Source organism: Oncorhynchus tshawytscha, linkage group LG02, assembly GCF_018296145.1.
Source record: "Oncorhynchus tshawytscha isolate Ot180627B linkage group LG02, Otsh_v2.0, whole genome shotgun sequence".
Classification (NCBI taxonomy): Eukaryota; Metazoa; Chordata; class Actinopteri; order Salmoniformes; family Salmonidae; genus Oncorhynchus; species Oncorhynchus tshawytscha.
In genome coordinates, this window is record NC_056430.1 from 46,417,685 (window position 1) to 46,435,669 (window position 17,985).

The following is a 17,985-nucleotide window of genomic DNA, read 5'->3' on the forward strand; positions in this document are numbered from 1 at the left end:
GAGGGAGATATCATTCACAGCAATCAGAGCAAGACCGAACTGTCATGAGGGCAAGGCAGAGAATCAAAATGGACTCCTGTCCCCCCCACACTGTATTTCTTCTCACACGTTACTCAGTCACACAGACCAAACCTGATGTTACCACACGTGCTCCATTCTCTTCACATTCTCTATGGAAGGTACAGCGGGACTTTCCCCTCTCACCATAGGGCCCTAGGGTCAAAAGTAGTGCACTAGATAGGGAATGGTGTGTCATTTGGGACGCAGACTTGGTCCTCTTTTACTTGGGCGGGTCAAATGAAAAGACCTTCAACTTGTGCAACATATAACCGAGGGTACTACCCCCCTACCCCCTCTCCCCCCAGTTCCTTTCTAGTGATCCCAGACTGAGGATGGAGGGTGGTGATACCATCAGGTCAGGATGTTGGGTATCTCTCCCCCAGGCAGCGTGGCAGCGTGGCACAGCTCCAGAGAACCGTGGAGCCACTGAGCCAGGGCACTGCAGACTCTCCTGGCTCCACTGAACAGCACAAAGAGACTTCCTTCGGTTTCAATCTCAACCTCAATGGGATACTATAGCACACACACGCACACACACACGCACACACACGCACACACACACACACACACACACACACACACACACACACACACACACACACACACACACACACACACACACACACACACGACAATCACACAACTCTAGAGGTTAAACTAAATGGGTACAGAAACACAAACTAATTTGGGCACAAGGCACACACAGAAACGCACAAGCACGTTCACGCTCACACACACACAAACACACAGGTTGGAGCCCCAGCCAGTGGGAGACAGGCAGACAGCGTCCTGCTGTAACCTTGAGACTGTGTGGCTGTATCCTGTCTGTGAGTAATGATGAGGGAGGGACCTGTTGGCCGCTAGGAGAGAGCATCAGAGGAGCTCACTATGACACACACACTGCGTCTAGGGTGACCACATGTCCTGGATTGTGCGGGCCCTTTGTCCCGAAACCAAACATTCATGTCCCGCATTTTATCAACAATTTCAAACACCATTCATTTACAAAAAAGGTTGATATGTCCTGTATTTCAGTTAGACATTCCAGCCTGTCTGTTTTTCAGTCATCTTGCACTTTTGACAAGATATATATCAGAAGAATGTGGTACTGGTGAAGTTAAGCACTTCTCCAATCACTGTTGACATCTGATATTCTGTGCAGGGCAAGACGAGACGTAGGCCAATGTCGTATCGCAACCAGTCATATTTGTAAAATCCTTTCGGGCTAAATTTCAGCTAGACTTGGAGAGGACAGTTAACTACTCACAAAACCGTGCTTCTGGCGAAGAGATCTACAAAAGTAAGTAAATAGCCGTATTAGACTGAAAGATATAAGGTGATTTCGTCAAAACTTGTGAGGCTGTCCCATGCTCATTGCTCATTCGACATATTTGCTGCTACTTCATTCAATCCAGTTTTCAAAGTCTCCCTTCCTAACCATTCTACCTTCCCCGAGACCAACCAGAAATGTTTCCTTGGCCAAATATTCCCAGAAAACACATTGGTCTCCCATTTCTGCATCACAAATTCGTCGGAAATTCGGAGAGCTTCAATGCAGAGGGAAGGAGGGAAGGAGATTTTTGTGTGGTGGAGGGGTGCTGCCCAAAACATGTATGTAAGCTGTCCCACATAATCAGCCATTTTTCCCGCATTCGGGTATTTTAAATGTGGTCAGCCAGGGCTACGTCCCAAATGGCAACCTATTCCCTACATAGTGCACTACTTTTGACCAGAGGCCTATGGGCCATTTTTTAAGTACTGCACTTCATAGGGAGTAAGGTGCCTTTTAACTGACTGACTGCCACAGACAAGACCAGGTGGGCCTCACTAGTATGTGATAATGGGTGTTTGGGGGATATATTGGCACGAGTGTTGTTCTGGTATGACAAATACACCCTTCAAACATCGGCTTCAAGGGCATTATCACTTTTATACAACGGGTTACCAACATATTCAAATAATGATTTACATATTTTCATTACACATGTTATTTTGATGAATTTATATATACTATTTCATCCTTCCATAAGCTATAGTCCCGACAGAAATCTAGGGTTGCTACCCAAGCCGGCTGGTCGTTCGTTCTATTGGTTCAGTTGCCAGAGCCGTGACCCAGTCGTTAAGTCTTTTTGTTATAAATCGATGGACGTGACACAGTCGTTAAGTCTTTTTGTTATAAATCGATGGACGTGACACAGTCGTTAAGTCTTTTTGTTATAAATCGATGGACGTGACACAGTCGTTAAGTCTTTTTGTTATAAATCGATGGACGTGACACAGTCGTTCGTTCTAAATGTTTCCGTTACCATGATGGTTGGCAACGTTCTTATCCCTTTCTTGCTAGCTAGCCAACTTCGGCTAACAGGGTCACATCAAACAGTGCAGCCAGAATAACAGAAAAGTTGCTGCCTTAGTGTTTGTTTCAGCTGTTTTCAAGTGTTTTTTTGTATACATCCACAAACAATGAGCTAATGATTCGCGATTTCGACTGGCATAGAACATTTGCTCTCTCGCCAGGACCCTGTTCAGAGGAGCTAGCCAACTACACAGCTAACACGATCAATCAATTGATTGATCAATCGAATTGAAGCTGGAATGACAGCAAACTAGCTGCATTTCGGGTTTTTTTATTAACATTTCTTTGTATATATCCAATAAAATGATGCTGATTCATGCTGCCTGCCTGTCTGTCTCGTCCCAACTCCTGACGCGTTCATTACTATGGGACAGCTGGAAATCGAATTTCAATATAGAAACAATGTTACAAATGTCGGAGAGACAGACAGCAAAGTTAATACAAATCTCTAATGTTGAAAACCAAACGACAGTATAAAAGAAATGGGAGATAATGTCTAGATGCTTTTTAAAGTGGAGATAAAGTTTATAAATTGCCTGGCTGGGCTAATGGAACAGTGGATTGCGCAGTCAGATTAAATAGTGAATAGGCATTTCAACATCATAACTTGTGGATTAGACACTGGCTGGAACGAGGTTTTAACCAATCAGCATCCAGGATTAGACCCACCCATTGTATAAAACAGAAAGAAATTGACTGGTTAAGTAAGGGCTAAGGTTTGGATAAATAAATTATGATAACGAGTGCCTAGCAATGTATGCTCGCGGCTTGCTAGAATGTTATGGACGGGGATGGTGGATTGGTCTAAGCCCGACCTCTGGCTGCCAGGCACTAGTTTTGAGACTTTTTTGCTCCTAGTGGCCATTATTCACGTCATCTCCCGACGTTCTGGGAACCTGGATGAACGTCAAATTCTGAGAACAGACTCATAGTAATGGCTGAAGCGGAATGAGTGGAATGGAATCCAAGTGTTTGATGCCATTCTATTTGCTCCATTCCGGACATTATTACTGTATGTGCATTTCTCCCTTCAGCAGCCTCCTTTGATCTGGGATGACTTCACTGGGGTCCTATACATCACTGTACTGTATGTCAGATACTATAGGTGGGCCTCATGTTCAGCTATACATTACACACACACACACATCACACACACACACACACACACACACACACACACACACACTATAAATCACACACACACACACACACAATACATCCCACACACACACTATACATCACACACACACACACACACAGAAACACTATACATCACACACACACACACTATACATCACACACACACACACAGTAACACTATACACACACACACACACACACACACACACACACACACACACACACACACACACACACTATACATCACACACACACTATGCATCACACACACACAATACATCAAACACACACACGCTATACATCATACACACAAACACACTATACATCACACACACACACTATACATCACACACACACTCACACACACTAGACATCACACACACACACACACACTACACGTCACACATTGTGGATGTTACTAATGTTTAACTATACAGCACACACTGTATGTAAGCCTAACTTCTACCATAATGGACCCTATTCATCTTATACTGTGCCTTATGTATAAGTTAAATCTATACAACATACAAGTGTGCCTCCCTTGTCCACTTTCATGTTAATGCCCAACTGACAAGGTCACCACGTCCATCCTCAAAGCACGGTATCAAGACAAGACATCCTATCCGGTATGGTAGATATTATGTAATTACCATCTAGCTTTGCCTGCCTAATTAGGTATACAGATCTATCTATTTCCATCTAATCAACCTTCATTTGATAATGTATGTCAGAGAAATCCCATATGGTGCCCTGCAGGACACAGAGAAAAGAAAGAGGGAAGGGGCGATATAGAGTGGTAGAGAGAGAGAGAGAGAGAGAGAGAGAGAGAGAGAGAGAGAGAAAGAGAAAGAGAAAGAGAGGGAGACAGAGAGAGGGGGGCAAGAGAGAGAGAGAGAGAGAGAGAGAGAGGGAGAGAGAGAGCGACGGACACGGAGACAGAAGAGAATGGGAGGGAGATAGATAGGGGTAGACAGGAAGAGAAAATGAAAGACAGAGCGAGTGAGAGTAAGCTAAATAGATCGAAGGGGGAGAAGGGCAGACGGGGAGAGACAGAGATAGCGAGAGACTCTCAGACAGTGCTTTGTCCTTGACATTCCTCTCCAGGCCCTGAACCTCCTGCAGACTGCAGACTGGAGATGTGTGAGTGATTTAACTAGGCCGCTCACTCCACCCCCTTTACAACTAACAAACAGAGACGCAGGGGAAAGGCACGGAAACCAAATGAAATTGCCTGTGACTGTGGACAAAGCCCGAACAGGATCGACCTGTGGCCCAGTGATGGCTTGTGGGCAAAGATACAAGGGGACAGGCTCATTGTAATGGAATGTAATGGAATGTATTGAAAAGAAACCATGTGTTTGATACTGTTCCATTCATTCCATTACAATCAGCATGTCTTCCTATATCTTCAACCACCAGCCACCACTGAGGTGGCCATAGCCCTGAAATTCCCTCTGGCCTTTCTGTAGCCACTTGTTGTCTTATCACTTGTTGTAATATTGTTGATGTAATATTCACATATCACTTGTGGACGCAATCTAAATAAGCCACCTAAATGATAAACCAGGGTAAGCATTACGCTTTTATAAAGGGCGGAATTTGATGTGTTAATATACTGTGCGGTGTGCTGCGCTAAGACGGGAGCGTTGTACTGAATGATGATTTTTACCACAGTAAGACACAGTAGAATCTAGATCATTTGAAAAATCACATGAATATTTCATGTGTGCTTCTTACAGTATTCTTTTCAACCTCCCTCTCTTCCTCCATCCCTCATTCCCTCCCCCTCTCTTATTCATTCTGGGGACTATTAGAAATGAGGTATAGTACGAGTGGATGATGAAACATTTATGACCACCAACACCTCTTTCCAAAAAGGTTTCCAAATGTATTAAATAAACATGACAGTGGGATAATTCTTCGACATCAGGGAGTGGAGACAGTACCTTGGGAGGAAAATTGAATAGTTAGAGTGACGAGACAGGAGGGAGAACAGTGAGAGACTGTGACAGGAAGGGAGAGAGATAGAAAGAGAGGAGACATATGTCTGTGTGAGTTGTAAAAGGGAGATTGACTAGTGGCGGACATTAAAGGAAAACTCCACCCAAAAACGATTTTTTGCTATTTGTTTCAATAGTCCATTGTTGATATTGTCCCAAAATGTATTGCGTGTCAATAATCAAGTTTTCAAGATACACTACATATACAAAAGTATGTGGACACGGCTTCAAATTAGTGGATTTGGCTATTTCAACCACACCCATTGCTGACAGGTGTATAAAATCGAGCACACAGCCATGCAATCTCCATAGACAAACATTAGCAGTAGAATGGCCTTACAGAAGAGCTCAGTGACTTTCCGTTATAGGATGCCACCGTTCCAACAAGTTAGTTTGTCAAATTTCTGCCCTGCTAGAGCTGCCCCGGTCAACTGTAAGCGCTGTTGTTGTGGAAACATCTTGGAGCAACAACGGCTCAGCCGCTAAGTGGTAGGCCACATAAGCTCACAGAATGGCACCAAATGGTGAAGCGCGTAAAAATCGTCTGCCTTTGGAACGTCAGCACAAGAACTGTTCGTCGAGAGCTCCTTGAAATGGGTTTCCATGGCCGAGTAGCCGCACACAAGCCTAAAATCATTATACGGAATCAAGGGTCGGCTGGAGTGGTGTAAAGCTCGCCGCCATTGGACTCTGGAGCAGTGGAAATTCGTTCTCTGAAGTGATGAATCCCGCTTCACCATCTGGCAGTCCGACGGATGAATCTGGGATTGGCAAATGCCAGGAGAACACTACCTGCCCCAATGCATAGTGACAACTGTAAAGTTTGGTGGAGGGGGAATAATGGTCTGGGGCTGTTTTCATGGTTCGGGCTAGGCCCCTTAGTTCCAGTGAATGTAAATTGTAATGCTACAGCATACAATGACATTCTAGACGATCCTGTGCTTCCAACTTTGTGGCAACAGATTGAGGAAGGCCTTTTCCTGTTTCCAACTCCATATTAAAGCCCATGATTATGGAATGAGATGTTCGAAGAGCAGGTGTCCACATACTTTTGGTCATGTAGTGTATATAACTTTCAAAATACAGAAATACAGCCGGTATGATGCTGCGTTTTGTATCATATGGTGCAAAAGCATCATACCGGTTGTATTTCTGTATTTTGAAAGTTATATATCTTCAAAACTTGATTGCTGACAACAATGGACAATCAACAATGGACTACTGAAACAAATACCAAAAGAATTAGAAGTAGCAGCATAGGGGGAGACGAGGGGAGAAAACATGTTGTGTTCTAACCTGGTTCTCCTCGTGAGTCACCCTCATCTGCTCCTTGAGGACGGAGGTGCGCGCCGCCTCCTCCTTGCGTATCATCCTCTCCTTCTTCAGCTCGGGGCTCCAGAAGCTCTTGATGCTGTTGGTGGACGAGCCCAGCTTGCTGTCCTTCAGGTCCAGCTCTCTCCTCAGCAGGTCGTTCTCCCGCTGCATGTCCCGGAGTGTGGCCTGCATCTCCAGGAGTTCCCCCCCACTGCCTCGCACAGCCTGCCGCAACAGGGCCGACGGCACCCCCTGAGGGTGGTGGTGGTGGTGCTGCAGCATGGACAGGGAGCCCAGGTCGCTGTAGGACAGCAGGTCTGCGTGGTGGCCCAGCCCCACCGAGGCGATGTTGGGGCTGCTGCCCATGGCCGTGACGCGGCCCCCGTACATGGCCCGGTTGGAGGCTCGCCCCAGAGTCATGGTGCCCTTAGGGTAGGTGGCGGTTGAGCCCACTCCCTCGTGGTCGCTTAGGTACATGGGCCCGGATGTGGCGTAGGCAGCGTTCAGTGACTGGATGTTCTCCATGGAGAGCGTCTTACCCCCTCCACCGCCCCCGCCCCCACTGTTGGCCCTCCGGTGGCCCAGCCTGGGGGACCTAGGCAGGCGCGGGGACCGTGCAGGGCTGCTCTCGATGTGGCCGACCGCTCTGGCGCTACCGTACATGTCCTGGGTGTGGGAGGTGTGGCCTGGGCCGGCCGGACACTTGCCACGGGGTCCTTACCAGGGGCACGCTGCGACGATCACAGTGCACCCTCACTCTGTAACACACATGGGCGGCTCACTGCATGCCTGTGTGGGTGAAGGACCTCGACATCGACAGATCTGGGGAAAGAGCAATTTGTCATAATAATGACAAGAAATATGCTGCATATTTTATCTGTCAAGAACACAAAGCATCCTCTCTCTCTCTCTTGCTTTCTCTCTCTTTTTTTTCTCTCTCTCTCTCTCTCTCTCTCTCTCTCTCTCTCTCTCTCTCTCACACGCACACACACACTCCACCCACACACACACATCCCACACTCCTTCTACAGCGTTTGGTAGGTGTAGTGTCATAAGAAGCAGCTCCTCTCCTCCTGTTCACATTGAGAGCTGGGTGAGTGAGTCACACCAGCCTGTGGCTCTGTGGGCTTCTTTTGCAGGGAGGGATTCCAATTCTAAGTGAACCCACTGGGAATCGCAGCATCACCCTGGCTTCCCCCGGCCCAGGCACTCATCCCAGTCCTATTAGTGCTGACCCCATCAGGAAGCAGAGAACACCTACCTCACTGTGCATAGTATTTAGTACATCTAGTATAGCAACCACAATATCACGTATACTCTATGCATAGAACCAAGTATCATGCCCATCTGGCCTGCCAAGGCAAATGCTCAAAGTATTTGAAGAGATTTCAAATGCAGTACTATTAAATCCCAGGATTGCTCTATATCAATACACTAATGCAAACACTATATTCATATATAATACATGTCAATTAGCAGTAACCTCAAGAATACATCCCCCAGAGTTCAGCTGTGCATGCTTCCATTTCCTCTTCTGGAGCACTCAGCCACATGTAATCACTCCTATCATTCCACACACCAGGGTCATATTTACTAAACCCCAATAGGAAGCAAATGGACTGAAACAGGGAGGGACTACCTTGATCATGTCCAATAAGAAACACTCATTTTCATTTTCCGTTTCAAAACGCTTTGCTACATTTTGCACTAATGAATATGACCCAGGGGGAGGCAGAAAGTATACTGTCCATACAAATGGAACTTATGCTGTTGTATTGACTCCTTATCATCAAAGAGCAGAACAACTGTATTTTCATTGTTCATCTATAGACCTACATCATACAGGTGTGCCTTATATAGCATCCACCTCTTATGTTACAGCTAATATAGCTACATTTATGTGTATTGCAAATCATTTGTAATTCCCATCCATGAAACAGTACAGAGCAGTGTGTGTATAATACTTATTGTGTAGGCTACTGCTAAAGTTGTCCAGATTGTGTTGCCCAGTAGGAGTCAACTGACTGTGGAGTCACTAAACACCAGAGACTTTAAAATGGCAGTCACGTTTCTGGCCATCGCATACGTGTACATTGCCTTCGGAAAGTATTCAGACCCCTTGACATTTTCAAAAGTGTTGTTACATTACATCCTTATTCTAAAATGTATTAAATAAAAGAAAGTCCTCAGCAATCTACACACAATACCCCATAATGACAAAGTGAAAACAGTTTTTCTGAAATTTTGCAAATGTATAAAAAATACAAACAGAAATACCTAATTTACATAAGTATTTAGACCCTTTGCTATGAGACTCAATAATTGAGCTCAGGTGCGTCCTGTCCATTGATCATCCTTGAGATGTTTCTACAACTTGATTGGAGTCCACCTGTGGTAAATTCAATTTATTGGACATGATTTGGAAAGGCACTGTCTATATAAGGTCCCACAGTTGACAGTGCATGTCAGAGCAAAAACCAAGCCATGAGGTCGAAGGAATCGTCCGTAGAGCTCCGAGACAGGATTGTGTCGAGGCTGACATCTGAGGAAGGGTACCATAAAATGTCTGCAGCATTGAAGGTCCCCAAGAACATAGTAGCCTCCATCATTCTTAAATGGAAGAAGTTTGGAACCACCAAGACTCTTCTTAGAGCTGGCCGCCCAGCCAAATTGAGCAATCAGGGGAGAAGGGCCTCGGGTCAGGGAGGTGACCAAGAACCCAATGGTCACTCTGACATAGCTCTAGAGTTCCTCTGTGGAGATGCGAGAAACTTTCAGACGGACAACCATCTCTGCAGCATTCCACCAATCAGGCCTTTATGGTAGATTGGCCAGTTGGAAGCCACTCCTCAGTAAAAGGCACATGACAGCCCACTTGGAGTTTGCCAAAAGGCACCTAAAGACTCTCAGACCATGAGAAACAAGATTTTCTGATTGAACTCTCTGGCCTGAATGTCAAGCGTCTGGAGGAAACCTGGCACCATCCCTACGATGAAGCATGGTGATGGCAGCATCATGCTGTGTGGATGTTTTTCAGCGGCAGGGACTGGGAGACTAGTCAGGATCGAGGCAAAGATGAACGGAGCAAAGTACAGAGAGATCCTTGATAAATACCTGCTCCAGAGCACTCATAACCTCAGACTGGGACAAAGGTTTACCTTTTAACAGTACAACGACCCTAAGCACACAGCCAAGACAACACAGGAGTGGCTTCAGGACAAGTCTCTGAATGTCATTGAGTGGCCCAGCAAGAGCCTGGACTTCAACCCGATTGAACATCTCTGGAGAGACCTGAAAATAGCTGTGCAGCAACGCTCCTCATCCAACCAAACAGAGCTTTAGATGATCTGCAGAAAAGAATGGGAGAAACTCCCCAAATACAGGTCTGACAAGCTTGTAGCTTTATACCCAAGAAGACTTGATGCTGTAATCGCTGCCAAAGGTGCTTCAAAGTACTGAATTTAAAGGTCTGAATACTTATGGGAATGTGATATTTCCATTTTTTATTTGTAATAGATTTGCAAAAATGTATAAAAACTGTCTTTTGCTTTGTCATTATGGGGTATTGTGTGTAGATTCATGAGGAAAAAAATGATTTAATCAATTTTAGAATGAGGCTGTAATGTAACAAAATGTGGAAAAAGTCAAGGGGTCTGAATACTTTCTTTTTCTTATCTTTTTTTACCAGGGCATATATGGCCCCATAGGGAATAGCTGCCCTTTGGGATAAAACCCCAGTGTTATCAGAGGAGGACTCAAGAGGGTACAGGAGGATACAGGATGGTACTGGATGGTACAGGATAGTACGGGAGGGTTCTTTTGAAAAAAAAAAAAAATAAAGATGAACGGCTGTTTTTAAACGGATAGTATGGGTGCAGCGTGTCTTTGGGGATAGCTGGGCTGTATTCTTCCTTCCTTCCGGGCCACCCTTCCATCGTCTTCTCAGAAGACACGGTTTCCATAGAGACTGCAGTGTCTGGGCTCACAGAGATAAAGCACCTGGTTTTGGCAGTCCTCTTACATCACTGTAACTTATGTTTCGAAAGGGGAGAAAAAAATATGTATTCCGATGAATTCCGGTGCGGGTGGATAGAGGAAGTTAAAAGGAAAAGTGATGAGTGACTGACAACAGATGGTCTGCTCATCGGTGCCACACACTCTTGTCTCCATGCCAGGGTGAGGGTGAGGGTGAGGGTGGGGACAAGATGGCCACTAGCTTTTTGGAGCCATTATCCGCATGCCCTACAGCCAGACCTGACTTTGCCTATAGCACTGTGCCACCTCTCCCTTTCAGAATCAACTATGTGACATGGCTGAATGGCTGTCTTATGAACTCACACAATACCTGACTTTGCCAATATCTTTACAGGAACACTCTGCCACCATTCAGAGTCAGATAGCTTTGTGATATGACAACCCACCAGTCTATAAAGGGTATTTGAGGTAAGGAAAGCATTTTGTAGCCAATTACAATGACCATGGGAGTTGGCAAGATGGCATAAACAGATCTGGGACCAGGCTAAGCATTTTTGGGACAAGAAAGAAATGCTGAAGAAATACCTGGGAGAAAACACTTCAACAGAAGCAATTACAATGATACAATGACAGGCGAGAGCAGACATGATGTTCAGTAATAACTATCATTTCAGTTTGTTGCAACAAAAAACTTTAAAATGGGACAGGAGTGTTACAAATACAAAATGGCAGAAGTGAATGAAAAAAAATCCACTGGAAGGGATGTAATATGTCAGCCTACATTAGCTGAAAGAAGTGGAGCGGGTGTAAACATTAGCCAAACAAGTTGCTTTTTCAGTAGCCAGTCCCTCTGAGAGACTGTAGCTCATTAAACTCAAACGAATTATACAACACACATACTGTATCAGGAAGTTCTGCAATTATTATCTTCAATTGGTTGGCAATGGCTGCAGTGTTTGTGAAGTCTGGAGTGAAAATGTTGGGAAAAGCGGCAAGGACTGCATGTGGCCGGCTGAGTTTAGACCCCGGGTCTCCTGGGCCCGACAAGACTTTTCAATCCCGCTGAGCTAAAGCCAACACTCTTAGAAGTGAAGGAGCCTGGAAGAACCTTTTGGGAATCGGTAAATTGTCACTCAGGGGGGAACCTATTCTGGTCACAAGGTTCCTCGAGGAACCCCTGTACCATGATGCATATATTTTCGCAAAAATGGCACAGATTGACGTTTATATGCTGATACTGGGCTGCCTATGTAAAGGTTCAAACAGGAACCTTTTTGTGATGGGAAAAGTTAAATGTTTACCTTTTTAATAAAATATTGCAGCAGCAGCAGCCTATCAGAAGATTAGAGGCACGGCTTTCAGATAGTTATTTTTGGCTACTGGTAAGAATAAATGTAATTTCTGTTTATCATATAAAGTTGAAAGTTTGTACAATACAAATGTCTATTTTCCTTGAATGTTTATGCATTTTTCATAATCTAATATTAACATTGCTGACTACATATAGAGCATTGACAGTCATCCAAATGCAATAACTTCTTTATATAGTAATAAAGAGGTAACAAATCCAACATTGGGATTTGCATAGGCTCTTGAGGAACTCATACATGTCTGTAAGCCTCATTGATGCTACAAAAATATTAGTGTTCAACCTTAACATGAGATGACAATACAACAGAAAAGATTAACAGGAAGGAATTTACTCTCACGGGTGGCCAAACATAATTATGTGAATGCCACGCCCTTACTAAGCAACGCCCCCATTCTTCTCATCTGACCCACTGAGTCATATCTTATGCTGTTTTTACAACCAAGTGGGAAGGTGGCAATTTCCAGTTGTGAAGTAGTAAATACGATTTGGATGCATTCACGTGCTTTGAACTTGATGACGTACAACGATTGGCTAATGGAAAACAAGCTGTGTCAACCATAAACTAAAAGTACAGCTATCAGGCTTGCAAACAAATGCTGATGTTAAAAAAAACTGTATAATAGATTGCATGCCGAAAATTCTGTTTTCGAGGTAATTTCCTTTTTAGGTGATGTCAAAGGTTTCCCACTAGTGATTACCAGTTGGAGGGGCGTTCAAGTGGATGTTTCCCAGACGTTTGTGGTAAATACCACATTCCCACTTGGTTATGAATGCAGGGTTAATAATCCAGCATCAATAACCTAGCATCAACCACCCAACCTGGCTCTTTTTAAAGAAAACAACCCAACTAAGTGAAACAATACCTGCAACCCAGATAGGTCATCCAAACAACCAATCCAAACAACCAAGAGTGTAGGCTAGGATGAAAATACTGTAGCTAACTGGTGACCTAAGACAACTCCTAATAACTATCATCATAAACAAACATCATTACCATCACAACAAAGTTTTCGGAAGTAAAACAGGAGGCTACAGTCATATAATACAATTGGCATGAGAGACAATGTTGTATTATTCAACATTGCTATTCAAATAGTATTCAAATAGGAATGGGTTATTGTTTACAAGTTGCTAGCTATCGCATAAAGCCATCACCAAAAGCCACATATTTCCATTTTCTTCTGAGTCTAGCAGCACAACAAATCCGATGATGAAATAATATTATATATGGATTTATTTATAGTGCTTTGCATGTGCCAGCAAAAAGGTTCCTCCAGGAAACATTGAAAACATGAAAGGTTCTTCCAAGAACCCCTCAACTAACCAATGGTGCAAAAATTTACCCATTGACTGCAATGGTTCCTTGAGAATCTCCAGGGTTCCTCGAGTCACCCCAAATTCTAAGAGTCTAGGCTTTCTGTCTGTGAAGCCACACCAACACAGTGATGGACTGGGACCATAAATTGGCTCTGGCATTTCTAACACACTGGCCCATTTTTTCCCTTGAGGCCCCCATTATTAGCAAGATAATTATCATTTTGCGAAACAACAAAAAAGTTAGACCCGCCCACCTGGCAAAAAAAAAATGGACCAGCCCATCTGGCTTTTTCAAGAAATGCTGGATGGCCGGTCTGCCCCTTGGTGCAAACATCCTCTCTCATGTATTGCTGTCCAGGGCTGTGGTGCTGAATCGCCCAAACATAGCGCTGAATCCACCAATCGCCGTGCTGTCCATGGTGCTGAACAAAGACTCAATCAACACATTGCATAGTAGCCTACCGTAGTAACTGCCGTCCCCGCGCTTATCCACACATATACAAATATACATTGTGTGGATGAAGGGCGGGTCGGTTGAATAAAGACATAACACATATCGACGCTGCCGCACGAGCATGTTTTTGCGGCACAGTCGATAGTGCGCTGGACTTCGGGATAGAAGGTCGAAGGTTCGAGACCTGCTCCCTGCCTGTTTCATTGCAATACCTTAAAAGATCCAGAAATGTTTCATTCATGTGTAATTTATATCTATAGGCTGCATTGAGGTTTTTATTTTAGGCTATCTGACATTAGTGCACGAGCCTAAACTTCAGGGTCTAACGGTACTCCGCCAAACAACCTACAGGTCAATCGTCAAATAATTTTTGGAATGAGCAGAAAAAGTTAACGTTGATCCATGGAGGCAAAAAGGACAATGTTGGAGTTAAATTCAATAAGAGAAAAGCTGCGAAATTGAGAGTTGAAAATAAAAGAGAAGGGAGGGCCAGAAAGGTAACGTTTGGGAAAGAGTTGGTTAAGTGGTTAAAGAGGATTATATGTTATGTGTGATGATTGTGAAGCGCTAAACAAATTCGACAGTGACAGGATGGGGTCTCAAATAGGCCTATGGCACGTTAAGAGAACTGTAACCTACTGTTCAGATGGGTTAAATGGAAACTAACATCTGGACACTGACTCTAGGTCTATACCCTCTCACATAGCCTTAACATTAACTCTTGCAAAAATAAGCATTTCTTGCAGTAAAATGATACTCGGGAACAAGAGTGGAGAAATATGATATATTTCTTTCAGCATCTTGAGAGAATGCGACTGCGCAGTTCAATACCGGCTGACAGTATTTCAACCACATAAAATATGAATAATCGCGGGAAGTATGGGTGCTGCACCACCCACTGAAGAATCAGAATACAGAATACTTTTTTATTCTTAAAAAAAAAATGTTTTTCACAAAATTAGTGCACTGTGTCTTTAATATTGCTCTATTTGCGGACCGATATAGATGTCTTCAGCGGGGACAATAACTTTTTCCCACCACCCCACAAAATCCATACTTCAATTGTCTCGAGGCTTAAAAATCCTTCTTTAACTTGTCTCCTCCCCTTCATCTACACTGATTGAAGTTAATTTAACAAGTGACATTAATCAAGGCTCCTAGCATTCCCCTGCACACTCCTGGTCAGTTTATGTCATGGAAAGAGCAGGTGTCCCTAATGTTTTGTAGGCCTATATGATCAGTGTGTAGTCGCGCGGTGCGGATTGGTTATTTGCAATTGCGGGCGGGTGTTGGTGAAAAAAACAGCTGATCCGCGCACCACTAGCCTACTGGTATTTGTATATTTACCCATTTTTGGGGTTCAATCAACCTGCCCAACGATGATAATATTGTTGGACTAGTAAATGCACGTGGGAGAAATAAATATGGGGTAGATAAACGCAACCTGCTGTGATTCCGAGGGGCAACATAACTATTAGATAGGCCTAGCTAGTGGCATGGACATTTTCGCGCAGATAGGCCTTACAGATGCTCTGAAAGCATGACTTTCACCCTTTCTGTGCCAATTAATAGCGCTTTAGGTTCTGGTGCTGGCTGCATTTCTATAAGGCCACGTCATTTCCCTTGAATCAACCAAATGCAACCTTTAAGTCCATCCCTTAGAAACCCTTTATTAGGACTAATTAGTGTCCTTTATCTTTGCCATCTTGTTGGAATCGAAATCCACAAAAGATCATAGCAGAGTTCTCTCTAAATGCCATTAAAAATCAATAATTATACACATCAATTATACACATCAATGTGGCATCATCGTTGCAGTCACAAATGGTCCATCTTTCACACATCAATACAGTGTCGTGGGCTAGAGTGCGAAAACAAACTTGTGCACGCACACCTGAACATAATTTCAAATTCACTCCACATCCGCACAATTCTTGCGGCAAAAGGTCAGCTGCATAGGCTAGTGTGCAGAATGGTCATGAAGGAAATCCTATCTGAGCGGAGACAGGGACATGTTTGGAGATCAATCATTCCAATGAGACAGTGCAGCAGGTTGTCACTTGACCATAATAACACGGGGGAAATGATGCATATGGTCTACTTAAGTAGAAAATACTGAATGACCATCAACAAGCCCTGCTGCTGACAAGACACCCCACAATTAAAATCCCTCCCCTTGCCTTTCATGATTGGTTGAGAGGATCAGATAGTACAAACACGCTTTTCCGAGTGGCTGTCGCCTCTGTCAGTTAGCCAAAATGAAACGTCAATTTCCGAAGGGGGTTTCGTTCGTTTGAAGGGGACACATGTAGCTGAGGGTTCTTCGGGTTCTTCTCAATCGATTATTGAAAATATTGGAACATAACACGCTAATGTTTAGTAGCCGAATAGCCTCAATTATTTATAAATATGATCCTGGTGTCGATATTGCATAATATTTCTTATTCATAATGACAGCATCTCCAAAAATGTTCCTCTTGAATTCCCCTAATAAGGAAATATATTACATAATGTAAGCCTGAGGCATTACAGACGTTTCTGTAATGTCGAATTGTTACTGCCCTTAATGTCTCGTGTTTCATGGGAATACATCATTCTTCTCCAATGCAATGTGAGAATCTATGACAGCTGGCCACTATAGATAACGTCACATACATTCCATAGGATTAGGCGCTTTTAGGGTGAAATACGACTCTAAAGCCCTAGAAATCTTTTATATTGAAAATTAAATAGAGATATGTAATTCGTTTCACCTTTCCTTGATACCAATTCTACTTGAAATGAACTCACAAACCAATTCGATTTTCAACCGAATCGAATGACTGAAATATACAAGATAAAAACACATATTGACTTCTACAAATTAGCTTACAGTATGTTTTTCCCATGCATTCATCTACTATGCAATCCAACGAATGAATTGGGAGTGATATTTTACGCACAGATGCATTCCCTCAATCCGTCTAGTCGAAAGAGAACCGTCAACCCCATAATATCGAAAACAATTCACTATTTCGGGCATGTGGTGATTCGGTGCCGTTCTCTATCATACGTATTTGCGTTGATCTTGAATGAATCAAAATAGAAATGTACCTTTTTCTACCATTAGTTCCTCTCCATCACCATCAAGAGACAGTGGCGTCTTCCAGCCTCCATTCACACCGGTCTCAGCATCCTGCACTGTCATTGGGTAGCGGACACGCGATTTCTCCCCCTACCCGCTAGGGAGCTGCACAGTCTGATTGTTAAAGGGACAGCCAAGAGAGTCTCGAGCAGATTGGATGGACTCAATCATAGAAACGTGACTTTAAGTGTGGAATCACAACATCGAAATTTCACAATTCAACTCACAAACTCAGACTTCCATCCTTATCCTCCTAGCTCTTTGTGGTCACAGTCCTCACGTTTGTATGGATGGTGAAGGTTTCAGGAGTTTCAGCATTGAAAATCCAGTCTAATTTCAGGTTTAATTGGTTGAAGTATTAGGTATCTGAGAGGTGGAAAATGTGACTAAATCTGCCCCCACTCCGAACCAACACCCCTCATGATTACATTTACATTTCATTTTAGTCATTTAGCAGAAGCTCTTATTTATAGCGACTTACAGTTAGTGCATAAAGGGAGCTATAGTTAAGACAACCACATTTCACAGTCTTAGTAAGTCATCCTCTAGTCTAATTTCACAGCCGCTGTGCCATCATCTACCATTAAGCACCATCATTAACTGTGTTCAACCAGAGATTGCAATTCATCAAGGCATGCCATCCCCTATAACTCTTGTCATTTGTGTGCTTAATTATATGACCTTTTCTAAATGTCACAGATGCAGAATAGTCTGTGGTGATTGGCTGAAGGATCTCAGGCCCATTTTATTCTAAGCTCCTGCATTGTGAGTGCTCTGATTGGCTTGGCTGCCTTTTGCATTCTAAATGAAACCCTATTCCCAATACATATATATATATATATATATATATATATACTAAAATTCGTTTTTCAA

The 17,985-nt window shown here is 43.6% G+C and overlaps 1 protein-coding gene across 4 annotated transcripts in view; it reads right to left on the reverse strand.

Moving 5' to 3' along the window:
• Positions 1 to 17,212, reverse strand: part of erc2 (ELKS/RAB6-interacting/CAST family member 2) — a 69,003-nt gene extending 51,791 nt beyond the window's left edge. For all 4 annotated transcript variants that reach the window (XM_042299935.1, XM_042299945.1, XM_042299941.1 and 1 more), the window contains exons 1-2: positions 17,082 to 17,212; positions 6,853 to 7,692 (exon numbers count right to left, since the gene is read on the reverse strand). In XM_042299935.1, coding sequence (XP_042155869.1) covers positions 6,853 to 7,533 — 681 coding nt within the window. In that variant the 5' untranslated portion in view covers positions 7,534 to 7,692; positions 17,082 to 17,212. The remainder of the gene's footprint in view (positions 1 to 6,852; positions 7,693 to 17,081) is intronic.
• Positions 17,213 to 17,985: the final 773 nt, after the last annotated feature.